At 40.6% G+C, this 21,648-nt stretch overlaps 1 protein-coding gene across 3 annotated transcripts in view; it reads right to left on the reverse strand.

The window, feature by feature from the left end:
- DOK5 (docking protein 5) overlaps nucleotides 1–21,648 on the reverse strand; it is a 158,806-nt gene that overhangs the window by 101,571 nt on the left and 35,587 nt on the right. Inside the window, exon 1 of one of the 3 annotated variants that reach the window (XM_058562442.1) lies at nucleotides 14,208–14,390. The exons of the other annotated variants lie outside the window; for them this stretch is intronic. Within the exon in view, the coding sequence (XP_058418425.1) occupies nucleotides 14,208–14,210 (3 nt within the window). The 5' untranslated portion in view covers nucleotides 14,211–14,390. Of the gene's footprint in view, nucleotides 1–14,207; nucleotides 14,391–21,648 lie in introns of those variants that run through there. 3 annotated transcript variants of the gene reach the window in all.

Genomic DNA, 21,648 nt, shown 5'->3' on the forward strand with positions numbered 1-21,648 from the left:
TACAAGGACAACCCAACAGCCACAGAAAATGGTGCTAGATGACGCAATCTGGAAGAAGAGGGGAAGAGACTTTAACCAAGGAGAAACATGACTTGGGAATGAGCCCAGCAGATAATTCCCCCTCCATCCTGTCTGCCATTGTCTACAAATTTCTCCTTCCACAATCTAAGAATTTTGACCTGGATGATCTCTGACACCAAGATGGTTATAACTTTCTAGTCCTTTGAATGACTCTGTCATTATGGGATTTCAGAAGGTGATAGGTGAAGAGTATAAAAAAGGAATTCTCTGACATCTTTGATTCATAACTTATAGGCTGCAACTCTACTTGCCAAAATAATGAGCTGGTTCAGAATTATGTATTTTATGAAGGAAAAAAATATTTTTAATGAGCAAACAACATGATTCCATGCCTATCATTTATACATACACCTTTCGTTTATATGGAAAGAAATGCTAATTCAGAGAAGGTTGCACAGTGGGTAGCAAGGTACATTTTAAATTCAGTGCAAAGAAAAATACCAGCAGAAATGGGATAATTAATCATAAAATGAAATTTGTATAAAGATTAAAAATACTTAAAAAGCATCCCCAGGCAATAAATTAGCTCTGTCAATCCTTTGCTGAGGGTGAAGTAAATTAGCACAACCTTTCTAGAGGCAGAATTATGCCTACCCTTTGACCTGGAAATTTTATTTCCAGAAACCTACCCCCTGAGGAAATAATTAAGAAAATATGCAAACATATGGGAATAGGGTTCTTCCACATAAAAACTGGAACACTCTAAATGTTCCAGGGGACTGGTTTAATTAATTATGGCATATCTGTAAACTGGAAGTTGCCATCATTAAAAATGATGTTGTAAAAGAATATTTATACCATAGAAAATGCTATTAGTAAATTGTTAAGTATAAAAAGTAGGTTATCCCTGCTCTTTCTAATCTATTTCTACCCCAGTATATATATATTCATTCTGTAGATAGGGCTCAGTTGTTCATATAAGAAGATTTTGAGCTCTATTCCATCTTTCCCCACTGCCCTTCATACACACACACACACACACACACACACACACACACACACACACGTGCGCATGCGCAATGATAGGGAAAAAATCTGTGCTTTAATGGAAAACTACGCATTCTCTAGCACATGCGATTCCAGAGTTGTCTGCTTCTGATTCCACGGGAGCTATTCTGCAATCTAAATTGTAGATAAGTCAGAGACATGCAAAATAATTCTAGTCCATAAAAACGCAAATTCTGTCCCACGCAGCAGAGGTTCAATTGACTTTCCTCTCCCACTGTCGATGAAGCTAGTTTTGCCTCCTTTAAAACATTCATTTCACTATGGCAGATATATAAACGTGTGGGTTCTTCGGATTACCCTCTGAACTAGTTACAATATTCTGCTTTGTTCTCTCATTTAGTGATGAGTTAAGCAGAATGTTTAACATGTTCATCCTACATTTGTATAACAATCACGACTTTACCAGTTTTTGAAAATTATCTTTGAGCACAATCCAGCAATCACCGAGTCCTGTGTATTTTACCTTCTAGCTGAACCTGGAACATCTTTGTGTCTTTTCTGGGGACTGCCACCCTAATCTAGGCCCCCATCTCCGGAGTCTCAGAGAGATCTCTGCTTTATTCTTGCCACGTTGCAGTCCATTTCTACAGCACATCTGGTGATTTTTAAAACACTAATCTGACCACATCAATCCACGGCTTAAAGCATTTCTGTGGTTGCCTGTTGCCTTTAGGGTAAAAACCAAAGTCTTAACAAGACATTCCAGAAACTGAAAGAGCTGGCCCCTCCCTACTGTTTTAGCCTTATTTTGCTGCTTTCTTCATTTATACATTCTTCACTGATAAATATACAAATATGCATATTTTAGTCATGATCAAACAAGTAATATGTTGTTGTGAAAAATTATCATGGAATCAGTAACTGCCACGAACTGTTCTTGCCACACATAGAAAACCTTTCCCTCGTCAGGACAGAGTTGACCAGTGTCGAGAGAGCCAACGCTAAAAGAGAAAGTTATGTATCCTTTTCCTTCTTGCTCCAACTCCCTTCTGTTCTCCAGATCTACGAAGTAGGTAGAAGAGGAGAAATGAGGAACAGAATTGCCTAAAGAAGCCATAAGCAGTTATATTCATTTATTTAGCTTCTATTTGTAACTAGCTTTATAGAAAAAAAAACTACCCTAAAGAAATGCCAGAGAATATTAACTACTGGATGAGCATTCGACTCAAACAAAAAATTGGGGAGCTGATATTGATCGTTAATTCATTCAACAAACATTTCTTGGGTGTCTACCATGTGCCAGGCACCATTTAGGTACTAGGGCTACAGCTGTAAACAAAATGGAGAAAATCTGCTGCCTTCATTGGGCTTAGAGACAATCGATAAGATAACAAGATATACACACATACAAGCATACGTGCGTGTGTGTGTCTTATAGCACATAGATAATATGTCCTATGACGTTAAGCACCATGAAGGAAGATAAACTGAGGAAAGTGCATAGGAACTGCTACTGGTGGGTATTTTGATTTTAAATAGGGTAATCAGGGAAGTTCTCACAGACAAGGTGACATCTGAGCAAATGCTTGAAAGAGACAAAAGAGACAAGAAAGTAATGTAGATATATGAGGGAAGAGGGCTCCAGGCACAAGAAATAAATGGGCCTTGAGACAGAAACACGGCTGGCATGCAGAAGGAAGAACATGGAGGCCAGGAGAAGTCCAGAGAATTCAGGGATGGTGGTGGTGGTGAGTGAGGGTCAGACCGGGTAGGTCTTATTGTAAGACTTTTGCTTTTTCTCTGAACGAGATGGGAAGTGAGATGAAGAGTTCTGCATGGAAGTACTATAAGGCAATTTATGTTAAATAGACCGCAGGGATCTAAAGCCAGAAGCAGGGAAACAAGCTAGGAGGCTGTTGCAATAAACCACGTAGGGGGTGATGGTGACTTGGACGAGGATGGAAGTGGGGAAGGGGATGAGAAGCAGTCAGAATCTGGATATACTCTGAAAGTAGAACCAACAAGATTCACTGATGGGATTGGATGTAAGCATGAGAGTAAGGAAAGAGTCGAGGATGACTCCAAGATTTTTAGCTCGAGCAAGTGGAAGGATGGAGTTTCCATTAACTGAGCAAGCAAGCCTGGAAGAAGACCAGGATTTGTAGGGAGCATGTGGAATGTGATGATGGATATAATGAGTTTGTCATGCCTATTAAACATCTAAGTTTATATAAACATATTATTAAACATAATGAATAGGCAGTTATGTATATATCGTATATATAAGCCTGTATATACAAGATATTACTGTTCTTTTAAAATGAATTAACAATACTATCTCCCCTATAGGGCTGTTGTGAGGACTGAATGAATTAGTGCATTTAAAGGGCTTATATAGCCTGGGATTCACTCCATAGAGATTAGCAGCTCATACCACCCAACGAGGCGGTGATGTGCACGCAAACCAGGGCAACACACATTTTGGTTCCTTCATTTACTCATTAATTTTGCAAATATTTACTGAGCATCTACTTCCTGCTGGGCCCTCTTCCAAGCACTGAAGACATGGCAGTGTATAAAGCCAAGACCACAGAGCTTACTTTCTAGTGGCGGAGACAGAACACAAGGTCTCCCAGCCCCCAGCACCACGCCTAGCATGTGGCGGTAACAGTTACAGACCGCATTTGTGGAACATGGTCACTTGGCAGTATGCACCCAGTAAGTATTTGGTGAGGTCAAAAAAGAAATGATCTCATTGTGGCTTCCAAAGGGACTTCCAAAGCAGTCTTTGGGTGATCACCAAACCAAAATCACCACGACTAAGTTCCAATTTCATAACCTGGCCCTAAATAATCTGACCCCTGCTTCCTTGTCAAACATTGTCTGCCACCACTTTCTGCTTCAGTCATGACACACCAGCCTCTGAAATGTTATATTCTTCTCTGATGAGGGATGAGAGGATTTGCTGCAACTCTCCTCTCCTTGCTGTTCACATGGTTAAAATTTCTCTATCAGTTAGCTACTGTGGCATAACAAATCACCCCAAAGTTTAGTAGCTTAAAGCAACAACCATCTATCACTTCTCATGAATGTGATGGTGGATGAGGCAGTTCTGCTGACCTGACCCAGTTGTGTTAATCACAGCTGGGCACATCCACACGTGAGCAGTCAAGTCACGGGCTGTCTTGAACTTGCCTGGGGTGACTCAGCTGTGCCCCTCAGGATCCCACATCCTCCGCAGATTAGCTGTGGCTTGTTCTCACGGAGCAAGCAGGAGACCGAGAGAGTAACCAGAAAATGGTTGATACCTGAGGGGGCCCTTCATGACTGCTGGGTGGGGTGAGAGTTCTGCCTCCTCACGTGATCTATCTCCACCGACGCTGCGGTGGCGGTGGTCTCATCACTGGGCAATGGTGAAAATCCTGACTCTCCACTGGGCCTCCTCTGACACCACCCCAGTGGCAAGACGGACGGCACCTCATTATTGCTGGGTGAGGGTGGGAGTGCAGGCTCCCCACGTGGTCTCCACTGACACCATGGTGGGGCCGCTAATTACTGACCAGCAGGGATGAAAGTCTTGGCTCCCTACCTGGCCTTCATAGACACCACCTTGATGGGGGGAGCACCTTGTTACAGTTAAAGGGGATCAGAATACACCACCCCAAAAATATGCTACTTCACCATAAGGATTATTTTGAACTGAAGGTAACCGAGCAACAGACAGAGGAAGAGCTCTCTGCCCTCCCCCTTTCTGGCTAAAAGCAAGGCATAGATTTCCCTTTAAAGGCGACATAAACTTGTATTTGTAAAGGTGTTTCCCTCTCTCATACCAGGAAGACTTGAGATGACACCCAGTGGAGTCTGCGTTAAACAAACCATGCTGAACAACTCTTATCCACTATACACTTCCTAGTCACCTTCCCACAATTTACCACCCCTAGGAACTCAAATCCCCTTTCCCCCGTCTTGTCACCTCTCCACAACTTATAATCCTTCGTTAAAATGGTATATGAGACCCTGAGCCTAACCACTTCTTTGGATTTTCACTTCTTTTCTGTGAAGCCCCCATGCACGTAAAAACAGCAGTGAAATTTGCATGCCTTTTCTGCTGTTAAGCTGTTTGTTGTCACTTTAATTCACAATGCTAAGGTACAGCACCTAAGAGGGTAGAGGAAAACATTTTACTCACCTACAGAGTCTCACAAGGGTGGAAGGCTAGGCCCCTTCAACAGCCTTTGCTGGCATGGGTGGGGGTGGGGCCACAGTCTATTCTGTGGTGTCTGGCAGATGTAGAGCAGCTATTCTCTCAAAGTTTTCGATGTTGCTCGGCTGCCTCATCTCCTGGGCCTTTGGCCAGAAAAAGTGTTTCTGTTGGGGTTTTTTTGTCTGTACCAATTGGCATATTCGGGTTGCTGGCTTCTTTAGTGCCAAGTCTGGGATACATGAGGCAAAAAGAAAATTCAGAGAAATAACCACTGTGCTGTCCCTCAGGACCTAAGGCCCCTAGCCAGTCTGACTTCTCTCCACTTTTCAGTCTTCTTGGGTTGATTTATATATAATGTCCAGGGTTTTCAGTTGTACTCAGCAGGAGGAACAGGGAGAGGTATGTCTACTCACTCATCCCGAAAGCAGAAGGTAAATATTTTTTATAACCTCTGTATAAAACGCTTTCATAAGCTTCTGTTTGTGTCAAGTTTGCTGATACTTCATCTCACATGTGTTCAATCTCACAAGCCCAGAGTCAGGGGAGATCAGGACAATAAAGTTTTAGAGTAAAGGTCACGGAAGTGAGGCCAGCAAGGCACACACAATCGACCATGATGTCACCTCTTCAGAGACACCTTCCCGTCTACCAAATAAGTACTCTCCAACCCCCCACACTAACTTAAAATCAATATCTGAAATGATCTTGCTCATTGATTTATCTGCATATTTATGTTTTGCCTTCCTCTCTAGAATGTAAAAAAACCATATTTTATGTGAATCACCTTGAATCCTCAAAAGCCCAGGAGAGCATTAAGTTCTCATTTCCTTTCTTTTTGAATGACTGAAAGAATAAATAAATGAATGAACAAATAAATGAATGGGAAAAAGCCAGACTCAGAACACATGAGATTTCCAGAACTTCACAGATGATGCCCTTGGATATCAAAGTGCCTCAGGATGGACCTGACATTTCCAAACAAGCCTTAATATCTTTATATAAGAGCATATAAAAAAAAAAAAGCCCAAGGTATGTAGAGTACACACATTCAAATTATATTGAGAGGCATTCTTTTAAAAGAAATGATTATATAACCACATTTTCCTTAAAAAGTGCATTCCACAAAATGCTAAATTCTATACCATGGAGAAAGGTTCCAGTGGCCATTTGTCACATCAGTGTTTTTAAACATCAATGGGTTTTGTTCTAAAACCACAGAATCTCTAGATGACTATATTTCCCTGTAGTCGTCAAAACAAATACATTCCTATAATTAGAAACAGGCTCTAACCAAACTGGAAAGGCATCTATCTGCTGTGGCAAAAAAACAAAAGGATCCCAAATTAGGGAGTTTTCGTTAAAAATGCCTACTCTGAAGCTCAGTCCCAGTAATGATTTGAGAAGGAAACATTTCAGTGAGGCTCAGTCCTCCACACCTTCCCGCTATTGGGGCAACGTTGAGTAAAAGTCATTCCGTGAGAGGGCTCAGTATAGAAATTAGAATGTCACTCTCAAAGAAAAAGAGAGAAACGCATTCCATGGTTGAGAAACCACTCTTTAAAAAAACCCCACGAGGGACAGATGTTGCCAGAAAAGGGCAGAAGGCTGAAGAAGAACAGTCATGCTGTAAAAAATTCTAAGCCAAGAATTCAAGACAAGGAAATCTGGGTGGCCACACAGGAAACAGGAGCAGAATTTGCAACAAAGAAACATATTTTGAAAAATTATTCTTGTTGTGAAGAGATGCAAAATCAACAGCGCCTGCAAGGTTGGCTGATTGGTTGTTTTTGATTTGGGTTGTTGGTTTTTTGTTTTTTTGTTTTTTTTGGTTTTGTTTAAGGATGAGTGGTATTAAACACCTTCAACACATTTGTAACATCGTCCTCATCAACCTTCACTGAGTGCTGATGACACAATAGGCATGTAACTAAGTATTTCACAAGCATTTTCTCCTGTAAGTGTCATCCAAGCTATGCGAGCTAGGACCTATTAATGTCCCCTTTATACAGATGAAAAAACTAAGGCTCAGAGACTTCTGAGCTCAATGACCAAATTAAAAAATCAATCAAAAAATGTAATTTTAATCTTTTCATTTTAACATTTCTTTAGAAAAAAGTAATAATTTATCTCGTGGAATAAAACAAGTAATAAAAAATGACCAAAAAATAAAAATATTGTTTGTTATATCACAAATTTAATATTAAGAGAGGTACACCCCAAGCTCTGAAAATGGGAAGCCTGGGATAAAATCAAGGTTAATAAAAATACAATCAGTCTGACTTTGAGCAAATGACGTACCCCTCTGAGCTTCAGTGTTTTCATCTGTTAAATGGTGAAATAGTACATACCACACAGGTTGGTGTGTAAGGCACCCAACACTTAGTAAGTGGCCAATAAAGGCTAGTTAGTATTTTGTTCTTTATATATTCTTTTTCTAATTGCATGTTTTATTATTTTATTACTACTCATATTAATTTAATTATAACAGGTTAGAAAAAAAGTCTAAATCTCAGATTATTAAAATGCTGTGAAATGGCCTTTTACTATATATCATCCAGATCACAAAACCAATCTACATCTGAACGACAGAGGACTGTAGATGATGAACAATATTCCTGTATGGTTCCATCAGTAGCTCTCAACCGGGGGCGAGTTTGCCCCCCAGGGGACATTTAATAACATCTAGAGACATAACGTCTTGGGGAGATGCTACCAGTGTCTAATGAGTAGAGACCAAGGAAGATGCGAAACATTCTAAAAAGCACAGGATAGGCCCCCACTACAAAGAATTATCTGTCCCAAGATGTCAATAGTGTCAAGGTTGAGAAAAAAAGGCATCAGATAAAGAAGAGTCTTCTCAAAATTAAAGTCTGTCTCAGATTTAAAAGTACTAATTGATCAAAGTTAAGTTTATTTGATTAAGCAATGTACACTCAATGTGTTTTAAAATGCAGTAAAACCAAGTATTTGTCATGTTGGAAAGCAAACATCAAGATGACCGAACATTTCTGTTAACGTGGTAGAATACTTCAGGGTCTTCAGAGACACAGATCCCAACAAGCCGAGACATGCCCCTAGTCCCAGGACAAGATGCTCAAAACTTCAAAGAATTTTTGAAGTCAGGTGGCAGCAATTAGTTCTGGGCCGGTAGGTCTGGACAAAGGCTGAGGTAATGCCACCCAGACCACAGGTCTCTGAGCCTCCTGGCGTCTTGCCCATATTTGAGACTAGCCAGGAAAGTCATTGCCAACCAAGATATGGAAAATGAGAAACAGTGGCACGGTGAGGATTAATCGTAGGAAAAGAAATACACATAAGGTCTCAAGTCCGCATGTGACTTAGAATTTCTGCCAAGCTAGGCACACACCCGCCTACAGCCTGCCACACCACCAGGCTCCTTTCTTTGCCGAAACCATCTCCTCCTTCTTTCTTGCAGCTGGGTGTAATGCCTCTACGTGGAACAATCTTCCCATTGCACACCCTTCAACCTGGCTCCTTATCTTCCATGTGTCATGTTACTTCCTCTAGGAAACCTTCGTTAATGCGTTTCTCCTACCACCCTAAAGCCAATATACATACAGACCATACAAAGAAGCATCCACAACAGAAGTCAGGAGCACAGCCTCAAAAGCCAACCTGCCTAAACTCAAATGTTGATTCCAAAATGTACACGCTGTGTGGCCTTGGGCGAGTTATTAACCTCTCTGTATTTCATGGGATAATTGTAACAGTACCTACCTCACTGGACTTACGAGAAGATTCAATGAGTTACTATATTTAAAGCAACCTGGAACAATGCCTGGCACATAATAAACCTTGAATAAATGACAGACATTCTTACTAGAATGCAACCTCCACGATCGGAGGATATTTGTCTATATTTTTCATGTCTTTATCCTCAGCTCTAGCACAATGATTGCCACATTGCAGGGATTCAATAAATAATTGCTAAGGGCCAGCCTGTGGCTTAGCGGTTAAGTGCGTCTGCTCCGCTACTGGCGGCCCAGGTTCGGATCCCGGGCGCGCACCGACGCACCGCTTCTCCGGCCATGCTGAGGCCGTGTCCCACATACAGCAACTAGAAGGATGTGCAACTACGACATACATCTATGTACTGGGGCTTTGGGGAGAAAAAGGGAAAAAAAAAAAAAGGAGGACGATTGGCAATAGATGTTAGCTCACGGCCGGTCTTCCTCAGCAAAAAAGGAGGAGGATTGGCATGGATGTTAGCTCAGGGCTGATCTTCCTCACAAAAATAAATAAATAAATAATTGCTAAATAAATGAATTGTCCCCTTCTTATGTACACGCAGAGCACCTGACCTTCCACCATGATACATAAACTATACTCTATGACAATTGTTTGTCTAATTCTCTCTCTCTAGACTGTAAGTTCTGTGGGGGCAGTGCCTGTGTTATTCACCACTCTAATTATAGTAATTAGATCACGGAGAGCACCCAACAAAACAGTTCCCAAACGGAGTGAAGAAATGAATGAATGAACGCCTGACTTAAGGAATAAATAAAATTGTCAGTAAAGCCAGTAGCATTCATATAAATTCCTTCTTTTGCTTTCTTGGAAACTTGCCTCTACAAAAATTTTACTGGAAAGGCCTTTGGTTTTACAAAGGATTCAAAGAAAATGGGAGCTTTTCCACTAGAAACTAATTGGAACCCAACCCCCCCCAAGACGTTGTCTTCAGTTATCATATGTGGAGGCATCTTCCTTGTCTTCTAGGCCAGAGAGAAGCTGTGTAGGAAGCTGTTGAATATTTAAGACCCTGAAATGGCACTCTCACTCCGGTTCATTATGAAATGAAGCAAAGCTGGTGATTTCTTTTACCTGTAATATCAATTTATCCTCAAGTGTTCTATCTATAATAGATTTTACTCAAACTCACCCAAAATTTCAAAGCTTCCCTGGCTTAGCAACCAGGTTCTATGGCAGTTGCAGCCTTTGCAGCTCTGAGGTCCTACAACTGGAATTGAAGTTGACTCAAGACTCATCCGAATGAGAGTTTTAAGATCCAATGTAATTGGTTTTTCCAGTACCACGAGATGGGCAAAAATGGAGACGTGGACATAAAAATCCATAATACAATTTCATATACCTATTAATGGTGAACCACAAATTTGGCTCTAAGCAAGTAACACAATACAAACTTGATGAATTATGAGTCACATTCTCCATAAGATAAAAACAAACCAATTACTGAGGAAAGTCACAACTATTCTTTATACTAGGTCCAGACAGAAATGTTTCCTCAGAGTGTTCATAACAGAAGGGAGTGTAGTTTGCACAACTTCCATGGAGGGCAATTTGGCAAGATCTTTCCCCAAAATTGACATATCCTTTGACCCAGAAATTCCACTTGTAGGAATTTAGCTTACCTTATACTCTTATATCTGTGAAATAATGGGCATGCAAGACCATTCATGTAGCATTATTTGTAACAGTAACAGATTGGAAATGACTAGAATATCCATCATGAGGGGACTGGTGAAATAAAATGAGAATGTCACAGAAGACTATGCAGTTGTTAAGACGACTGAGGCCACTCTGCATCTACCAAAATGAACTGGTCTCCTCCAAGAAAGACAACAAAGTGAATACCCAGGAGAAATTAAAACATATGTCCACACAAAAACTCGGGCACAAATGTTCATAGCAACATTATTCACAATAGTCAAAAGGTAGAAACAACCCAAATGTCCATCAATTGATGAATAATGAATAAACAAAATGTGGTATATTTATATAATGGAATATTATTTGGCCATAAAAAGGAATGAAGTTCTGATACATGCTACAACACGGATGAACCTTGAAAACATTATGCTAAGTGAAAGAAGCCAGACACAAAAGACCACATATTGTCTGATTCTATTTAAACGAAATGTCCAAAAGAGGCAAATCCATAGAAACAGAAAGTGAATTAGTACTTTCCAGGGATTGAGGGGAGGGGAAAAATGGGAGTGTCTGCTAATGGGTAAGAGATTTCTTTATGGAATGATGAAAATGTGCTAAACTTGGATTGTGGTAATGGTTACACAACCCTGTGAATATGCTAAAAACCACTGAATTGTACACTTTTAAAAGGTTGAATTCTATGGTATGTGAATTATATCTCAATAAAGCTGTTATAAAAAAAATAAGTATCACCCTTATAGACTTGTGGGGAGGGGGCATAAAATTCGAAATAATTATGGAATGCCTAGCACATGGTGTACCAGCAACAAAAACACCACCATCTTGAGCGTTTACTGATGGCCAGTCACCTGATCACACGATCTTCTTAAATTCTTACGGCAGGTCCATGAACCAGAGAGGAACTATTATTGTTATCATTTTGGAAGTGAGAAATTGAGGTTTAGAATATTAACAGTAGAATTAAAGAGCCACTCTGATTCAAGAACCCACATTCCCGTCCACTAGACTATACTACCTCACTAACGCATCAGTCTCTTTTAGTCTGATTATTATAATTCTGTCTCCAGCCTTGAACACCCCAAGGCCTTTAGCATGTAGCGATTAGGAGGCTAAATGGCAGCTAAGAATTAGTACTTGTGAGTCGAATTCCATCTCTGCAAACAGTTTCAATACAGATAAGAAAACTATGAAATCGAAACTGAGTAAACATTCTGTCTCTGACCCTGTTCAGGGATCAGCACTGGGTCATGAGACAGGATCTGTTCAAGATGCAAAGATGCTTTCACATTAAAGGGCACGTCCAAGAAGACAGAGAACTATCATTTCTGTTATGCCGCGAACCTTGGACTGATGGGTTACCACGTCTCCCCTTTTATTTTTATTTCTTCTTTAAAATACGCATTTCTTAATTTTTCTTTCTGTTTTTTTCACTGTTTAAGTAAAAAATGCTCATTTAAAACAATCAACAATACAGAGTGTATAAAAAAGAAAATGAAAGTCTTCCTTCTCCTCTCCATTCCTAGTGCAGAGGTTGCCACTTGGCAGCAGTACTTGCAACTTGCCTCCCAATCACCACTCTCTTCTTACTGGATAGTAACAAAATCCTGGACATTGTGCCACCCGAGAGACTGTATTTTCTAGGCTTCTAGGTGAAGCCAGGTGACTAAATACTGGAAAGCTTCTTAAAGTGGAAGGGGACAAGATTATTTTGCCCTTCTGCCTTTCCTCCTTTTTCTAGCCTATAAGAGACATGATGCATGGAGCTCCAGCAGCCATCTTGGACCATGAGGTAACCTTTAGGTGGGAAGCCACATACTAGAATGGTGGAGCAAACACACAGAAGAACCTGGTTTCCTGATGACCATGGAGCTACCACATTAACTTTGATTTCTTTTCCACAAAAGAAAACTAAGTTTCTACCTTAGTAAACCACTATGATTCTGAGTTTTTGGGTATATGCAGCCAAGCCTAAATCAAATAGTGGTATCATTCTACCTATCTATTTATATATAAACTTGCATGTATTGTTTTTTAATAAAGATCACACCAAGTATAGTATAATTTTTTACAACTTTCTCCTCTACTTTTCCACTTGATAGCAAATCAAAGCACCTTTCCACTTCAATATGCATAGCCCTAACTCTTTCTGTTTAATGGATGCATAGTTTTCTACTGGAGAAAGTACCATTGTTACATTATCTTAAAGCCTCAAATTGTTCCCCTGTAACTCTTTGCTACTTTGTTAAATTCTGTTTTTAAATGCTCTCCCTTTCTGGAAAAGAAAATCTATTTCTACTCAAGTCGGCCTTCCCATGGCATTGAGTTTTCCTTTGTTCTTAGGAAAGCAACTTGGCTTCCCATCCTCCATTTTGGGAACTAACGAAAAGCCCTTTGCGGGTCAGCATCCCCCATATCAAATACTGGAGCATATACCATCTAATAACACCAACGTGAGAGGTCTGCTCTCGGATTTGAATTTAGCCACGGATGCCATGACAACATATGGTTCTGTGAAAAGAAGGGAGCTAAGGCCTGTTTCTCGGGAACAACCAGAGAATTGCAGAAGCTTCATTAAATTCTAAGCACAGGAATATACAGTTAAAATGGATCTTCATTCGTCAACCCACAAAACAGCTATTACTTGTCAAGTAACAAATAAAATTTAAAAAGTTTTAAAGCTCCTGTTCCCAGAGAGAAGGCAAATTCTGAACCACAGATCCTGAATTTTCCCATTGGAATTAGAATTGAGCTGTATAGGTAAAAGACATCTCAGACATCATTCAAAGACCAAATCCATGTTTTCAGGCATGTTGCTCCAGCTTTCAATTTTAGAGAGAAACATTAACGAAAGAAATTCTCTAGATTGCCCTTTACGCTGGAAGTACAATTATTTAATCCTTATCAGACCTACACAGAAACTGCGACTATTTTGAACCACTTCTCAGTAAACTAAGAGACCAGGCAAACTGTACCTTAACAAACATTTTCTATGGTAAATAAAATCTCATTATTTCATCGACATTGCCTGTTTGTGGTAAGCAACTGATTTTGAAACATCTCTACCTCTGAATAAGAACTCACACTTGCCTTTCACACTGGTGTTCAGAAAGAAAGAAAAAAGGCTGCTTTCTGATAAGAGACAGTCCTACTGTTTTCTCTGGGAATTCAGACATAGCCATGTGGACGAAGAGCTATCTATTATTGGAAGATAGAGTTGCTCTAGGTATTTCTGGAAAAAAAAACACAGTTTAATTTAACTACATGGCTCTAGGAGGTATCCAGTAATTGGACATCTTTTTTTGTGTTTTGAAGGTTTTTTTTTTTAACCAAATATACTTAGTTTCTGCCAAATACTCACTCGGTTTATAATCAAACCACGAGTCAGCAGCAAGAAAGTTCAACTCCTAAGGAGACAATCATTATTTCTAACATTCTTAAAACCCAAGTTGTCAGCCAATACATTTTCTTTCCCTTCCCAGCCAGCACCCCTGGCAGCCGGCTCTGGATCAAAGGGCACAAATACATTTCTTTCCTGAATATTCACCATTTAGAGCTTCATGAATCCCGGCGCCAGACTGTCGGTGCCCCAACTTTGGAGCCTTGCCCTTCACAATGCAGAGAAAGGACACCCCTCAGACCGAGAGTGTTCTTTAAACAGCCTGTCTTTATCCAACATGATCAACAGAAGACGGAGAAAACCATCAGGTGGTGATTCTGAAATGTGACCTCAGCAAACCTAAACGAGAGGAATGCAGAAAACGGTTAAAATATTCTCAGTTTGCTTGTACGCAGGCTCCTTGGCCAGACATCAGAGAAGAGTGAACTTTAACTGGGAGAAGCAGCCAAATTTAAAGAGTAAAACTTACTGAGGGAAAGTGGCTAGAGCAGAAAGGAAACCGTGCAGCCTGTGGCTGAGAATTGGCACGAAAAAATCGCCCACTCATGCGCACACATTTGTAACAAAAAAGCGATTTGTTTCTTAGGGTTTGGCCCCAAATCTGCAGGCAAATCTTCAAAACACATTGAATTACCACCAGGGAAGCCTTAGAAGACCTGAATACACCTTCTTACGAACCCCTCTATAATTTCAGTAAAGATTAAAAGGATTGCCTAAATTATTAGATTTTTATTATTGCCTAAATTATTATAATAATAATTATTAAGTTGTAAAAATAGGCAGCACAGTTTTTAAGTGGTTTACTTGCAAATGGATAATAATGGTCAATATTGAATGAGAGCCTGAGCTCTGGGCTTCTACAGCCTATTTAATCTCTCAACATGGGTATTATGATCATCGTTTCCATTTTCTAAAAGAAGAAACTCTCCAAAGGTTAAATAACGGCTTTAACATCCTGAAATCAGATCTGCATTTAGATATTTCCATATTCCCTCTGACCTCTCACAAAGGGGTCCCACAATTGCTATAAGCCCTAAAGAAATAAAATAATAAAAACAAACAAAAATATAATGCATTCCCTGCTCTTTGGGGGCATTTCAATGAATGTTTTCTCTGATAGCGCTTATTCCCTGTGTAAATACGTTCAAAGGACACACATTTGAAAATGAAATAAGAATTTTAATGCTCGAGTCCAAAAGAGAATTCATTTTGGCCCATTTGGTGAGATTCCATTTGTCCCTGTAGTATTCTTCTGTACCCATAGTCAACCAGATGACTAACATAAAGGTTTCCAACCAACTAGGAGAGCAGGATGCCACCTTCTTCTGCCTGAGCTCAGGAGTTTGTTAGCCAGGCTCCCAGCCCTGGGGACAACGCTTCCTTCCAGGGCAAGGACAGTCAGAATTAGACCCACTATAAATAACCCCCACTCTCAGAGCAGCGCCACTTGGATATTTAACACGTGAGCAGAGCAAGAACTTGGCCTGCGCTCCGACCAGACAGTGACCATTACCCACTTAGGAACGTCCTCGAATAATGTTCTTCTCCAAAGGGCTGTCCTCTGGCTGAAAACAAATCGCCACCAAGCACCACGAATTAAAAACTATAGAGTGATGAACACCCAGCCTTTGGATTCTCTTTTTAAAGTCTGATTTTTAATTTGATATAGATAAATTTCAGCTACAAGCTCAAGAGCATGCTAATGATCTTAATGAAAATTAGTCAAGAAAGATAAGATAGCAGAGGGGAAATATCACAACCCCAAGAAATGATGTGTGTCGTAAATTTGCTTTAAGAGTCACAGAGAGCTGAGTGTGAAACCCTGCCCTCCTTCTACTGTGTGATCTTGGGCAGATAAACTCCCTGACTCCTCTGAATCTCAGTTCTCCCCACTGAATAATGAAGAAAATACAACCAGCAGCTTCCTTGCTGTTCCACAACCTGGTTACAGGAGAGAGGGCAGGTCCCGACGGCATACAATGATCTATTTCACTGTTAGTCACGATAACGGATATTCCTAAAATCAGATCATTCGAGGAGACTATGTGATCAGAGAAGCAGACTTTGGGGTTTCTGAGATCTGTAGGGGTTTCAAAGGGGAAGTCCTGTCAATTTTCACTGCCTCCTAATGAGGACACTTACCAGCAAATAGCTGCTTATGTGAGCAGGTGGACCAGACTCACATATGAAGACAAAGGAACGAAAACCCCAAGTTGCATCTTTGCCTGCAGCAAAGCTTCCCTTCACTTCTTCCTGCTGTAGTATTAATACCACTCCCCGTCTCTAGTCCTAGACTTCCCTCTCCCAGTCTTTTCTCCCCTCTCCCACCACACTGCTTTACTCCCCTCAGCATCTGTCACTTCCAAATGGGAGGACTCTGACTTTGGGTTTGACCTGGGGGGTGCAGGAGGCATAGCTGAGAGGCGAGTGGGGTGAACTATTGTATCCCCATTTCACAAGCTTTTAGTGCAGCACAATTTTTCAAGCCTGGTGTGCAGCAGACTAGCGGGACTGCGTCTAAATGCTTCAACCCTGCAGCCAGAACAACTTTGGTCCCTGATGCTGGCCTTAAATACAGTTCTTTAATTAACAGTTGTAACAATTTTTATTGGAGTTTTGAAGTTAAGTGCCATCAAAGAGGCAATAGTTGGTGGCTCCTTTTAGAGTGGTTACCGGGTTTCTGATTTCATGACCACAAAATCTAGCAATCAAATGTGTGGGCGCTTTCTCCCTCTAGTCAATAGGAAATATCAGCCTTTCTCCTTTTAGCAATCATTCAATCATTAGAAAATATTTGTTGAGCATCTATTATGTGCTAGGCACATTTCTTTTACTCTTCTAGGCTTATAAGGGCTGCATTAGCCGAGATACTTTGGCTTCCTACAAATGGAAAACCCATTCAACCTTGCTTACGAAAAAGGGAGTTTATTGGGGCCGGCCCAGTGGCGTAGTGGTTAGGTTCGCGAGCTCTGCTTCAGTAGCCCAGGGTTCGCAGGTTCGGATCCGGGGTGTGGACCTACACACTGCTCATCAAGCCATGCTGTGGCGGCGTCCCACATATAAAATAGAGGAAGATTGGTACAGATGTTAGCTCAGGGTTAATCTTCCTCAAGCAAAAAGAGGAAGATTGGCAACAGACGTTAGCTCAGGGCCAATCTTCCTCAGCAAAAAAAAGGGGCGGGGAGGGATTTATTTTCAGGAGACAGGCAAAGCTGAGGGAACTCTCCAAGGGAAAGAAATAAAACAGTGTGTCATGAAGAACTAAAACTCACACTAGAAAGCTCTTCAGAAATCAACTTTGCGCTCTCTCTCTCTTTCTTGGGTTTGGACTCTCCTGGAGCACGTGTTCACTCATCACTGCCTCTATCTGTGTCTTCCTCCATTAACCCTTGAATTAATTAATGTCCAATTTAATTCAATTAAGTAACTCGTTCAATAAACATTGATTTGAGTGTTTATGGTGCATCAGGCACTATTCTGGGTGCTGAATAAGAGCAATTAAAAAAACTGTCAAAAGTAACTTATTGCTGTGGATCTTAACTCTAGCAGGTGCAGACAGACAACCAACGTCTAAGTTCCAAATGAAGTAGGCTGGCGGGTGTGGTATAGTAAGAAATATGTACTTCATTTTTGTCCCCCGTTCCTGGCAGAGAGCTCCTAAAACCCTCGGAATTTCCTGAGTGACAGGAACGATAAGAGTTTTAGGAGCATCTTCTATTATCCATAACTAGCTTCTTTCAATCATACCTAAATTTATGCTAATGAGGTGACTCTTGATGGCCCAGAAGAACCAACCATGTGATTGGAGGGTTGGACTCTCATTTCTACCCCATCCCCACCCTCCCCCTTGGGGAGAGGAGAGAGGCTGGAGATTGAGTTCAATCACTGATGGTCAATGATTTCATCAGCATGCTTACGTAACAAGTCCTCCACAGAAACCCCTAAATGACAGGGTTCAGGGAGTGTCAGGATTGGTAAACACATCAAGGTGCTGGGAAGGGTCAGACCCAAGAGGGCATGAAGTTCCACGCAGCCCTCCTCCATGCAGCTTGTCTTATGTATCTCTTCCACTTGGCTGTTCCATTGAATTGTTGGACACCCAGTTGGTGTCGGAGAATCAATATGGAAAAAAGACACCACACATTTGGTGTCAGAAGTTGTGTCATAAAAAAGACACCACAGCTGGTGATAAAGAACATGAAACCAGAAAATGGAGGCCAATGAGTGAAAACACATGCTACTTCAGAGGTTGCTCACAGAAAGTCTCTCTGACAGGTGTCACTCAACCAGAGAGCCAGATGATGTAAGGGAGCAAGTTGAGCCATATGCAGGGAAAGAGTGTTCCAAGTAAAGGGTACATGCAAAGGCCCTGAGGCAGTGTGCCTGCCATAATTAAGAAGAAGCCAAGCAGCCCACAGAATGAATGAAAAAGTGGTAGGAGGGAAAACCAGAGAAAGAACCAGAGGCCTGATCATGTGAAACTTCAGAGACCATGGACGAACTCTGGGTTTTATTCTTAGTAAGATCTGAGACTTGTAGAATTTTGAGCAGAGGAGTGGCATGATCTAACTTACAGTCTCAAAAGTCATCTCAAGCAAAGATGGGCAATGTTGGAAGCAAGGAAGCAAGTTAGGAAGTTGCCATAACAGTCCAGGTGATAACACATGCGGTTTTGGCCCAGAGTGATAACAGTAGGGGTTCTAAGAACTGTGCCCGAGATGTATTTTGAACATAGAGCTAACAGAATTTGCTAAGGGACTGCTAACGAAATGTGAGAGAAAGAGAGGAATCAAGGATGACAAGGAAGACAGCCCAAGCAACTGGAAGGATGGAGTTGCCATTTACTGAGAGGGGGGGACTTATGAGGGGCATCTTTGGGGAGCTAGATTAGGAGATCTAAGATCTGAGATGCCTTTGGTCCAATCAAATGCAAGGGAAGGGACCCATGACATGAGCCTTGCAACAAGAGTCTAAATGTTCAGCGGAAGCTGTAGGTCGAGGAGCGCCACAGTGCAGGTATGTGCACTACAGAAGTTAGAACACACTTGATTGTCACAGACCTAAATGCTAATGAGAGAATAGAATTCTTTCTCTCGACAATTTGAAATAGGGTGTTACTAAAAGCCTGCAAGTCAGACTTGCCACAGGTAGTCTGCAATTTCTAATACATCACATCTCCTTGAAGCCAAAACAAGTGTGAAGTCGAAGATAAAATCAGACAATTTAGTTATTTCATAGCATAGAGCCAGGTTCACAAATATAGTTATTGAAGGCATCATTCACTTTCAAATGAACTGGTATAGCATCGTGTTTAAACAACTCATTTTTCTTTCTTAAGTGAATCACAAGAGGATGGTGTTACAAACTTCATGATATTTTGCTTAAAAATACAAGCTGGTTATTTGAAAAAAATGAGTGCAAGTCATATTCAAACTTGAAACTTTGACCTAAATGAAGAATGTGTTTCTGCCTTTCACTGGATATTACAGAAATTTTGTCATTCCCTCATCTTCCATGGTATGGGCACTGATAACTTTTGTGTCTTTACAGAAGGGAATAAATAATTTAATCATTTCAGGATTTTAAATGTTAATGGCAGTAATAGAAATGGAATAAATAAAGATTATAATTTATAAGTAAAAAAGAAATAGATCTAATATTAATTAAATATCTAGTGTTTATGTAGCATTTACCATGAGAGGATGCTCAACATTTAACATTTATTATATCTCTCTTAATCTTCATAACATCTGACCTCTTGATAGAAGGGAATGCAGTTCGAATCACGGGAGTACAATACAACATTAAATGAGACACAGTACACATTAAAAGTCAGTCGAGTCTATACTGGAGTCCTAGATGTGCTAATTCCTCCCTAAGTGAACCTGGGCATGTTAATTAACTCCACTAAACCTCAACTTCCTCATTTAAAAAAATGGGATTATAATAGCGCCTACCATAGAGGGGGAGTGAGAACACTATGAGGGGGTGCATGTGGACTATTCAGCTTGGTACCTGGCAAAAAGTAAGGGCTTAATAACTGTGAGGCGTTACCATCAACATTATCACCATCATCACTTTATCACCCCCACCAGCACCTTCATCATCACCAGTCCTAGAGGGGAAAACCTATTATTATGCCTATCTTACTGATAAGGAAACTAAAGCTCAGAGACGTTAAATAAATTACCCAAAGCCACACAGCTTGAGAATGTGAAAGCCAGCATTTACACTAGGCATGTGGACTTCAGAGACTATATAACTCAAATGCAAGTTGTGTGACACCAGCTCACACGGAACTTAGGCTATTTTGGTATCCTATGCTGCCCAAATCATGATGCTTCCAATTTATTTCAGAACTTAAACCTGTTATGGCATTACTTTGTTTCACGGCATTCCTACACAATAGCATTTGATCCTCGTGAGAATCTATATCTATGTCCATTATTCCGGGCGAAGAAATTGAGGCCAAATTAGCCCGAGTTAACCAAATGCTAATAAAACCTTGACACAAGAGACACAGAAGTTGTGAGAACTCAAATCTATTAAACTCAGGGGCTTAACATTGCACATGGGGTAGGAAGTTATATTTGAATCAAATCAGCCCTGCTAATTCTTTAGAGATTTTATATGCAGCAACACATATTTTCAAATTCTAAAATAAATATAAGAAATTGAAAGATTATTAGAAAACAAAAGACATGAATCCTGGGATACGTTGTATTTAAAAGCAAATGCATGGTTTTCAAGAAACTTGATAATATGAGGAATTCTGAGCCCAGGAGACAGTTTGTAAAAACAGAATTGCTTCTGAGGAAAACCTGTTTTAAATTCAGTGTTACAGAATGAAAGCAAAGATGTTAAAGATTCACTTGCTGGTTTAGAAGTGCGCTCATCCCTAGCCTGTAAATTCTTTGAGAGCAGGAACTAAATCTAACTTCTATATTGCCAGACTAGCAAAAATCTTGATCTTTAGTACTGTGATATTGTCATATAATAAGAAACATATATTTGGGCTTCGTCTCTGTTTCCTAATACAGAGCTCCTAGAGCTCTTGTAATTTCCTGAGTGATACAGGTGAGAGGAGCATCTTTTGTTACCCATAATAAGCCCATTTCAACCAGACCTGAGTTTATGCTAATGAGGTGACTCTAGGTGAGCCCCAAGATAGCTTCAGGATGAGGGCTGGTTGCCAGAAGAACCAACCACATGATTATCGGGTTGAGGGAGGTGAGAAGGGCCAGAGATTGAGTTAATCACCAATGACTATTGATTTAATCAATCATGCCTACATAATGGAACCTCCACAAAAACCCTAAACAATGGGGTTCAGAGAGCTTCCAGGTTTGTGAAGGCATCCATGTGCTGGGAGGGTGGCATACCCCAACTCCACTCGGACAAAAGCTCCCGGACTCAGAACCCTTCCAGACCTCACCCTATGTACCTCTTCATCTGGTTGTTCATTTGTATCCTTTAAAATAAACGAGTAATTCCTTGAGTTCTGTGAGCTGTTTTAACAAATTACCAAGCCTAAGAAAGGGGTCATGGGAACCCCCCATTTGTAGCCAAGTCGGACAGAAGTGTAGGT

Source organism: Diceros bicornis, chromosome 19, assembly GCF_020826845.1.
Source record: "Diceros bicornis minor isolate mBicDic1 chromosome 19, mDicBic1.mat.cur, whole genome shotgun sequence".
NCBI classification, from domain to species: Eukaryota; Metazoa; Chordata; class Mammalia; order Perissodactyla; family Rhinocerotidae; genus Diceros; species Diceros bicornis.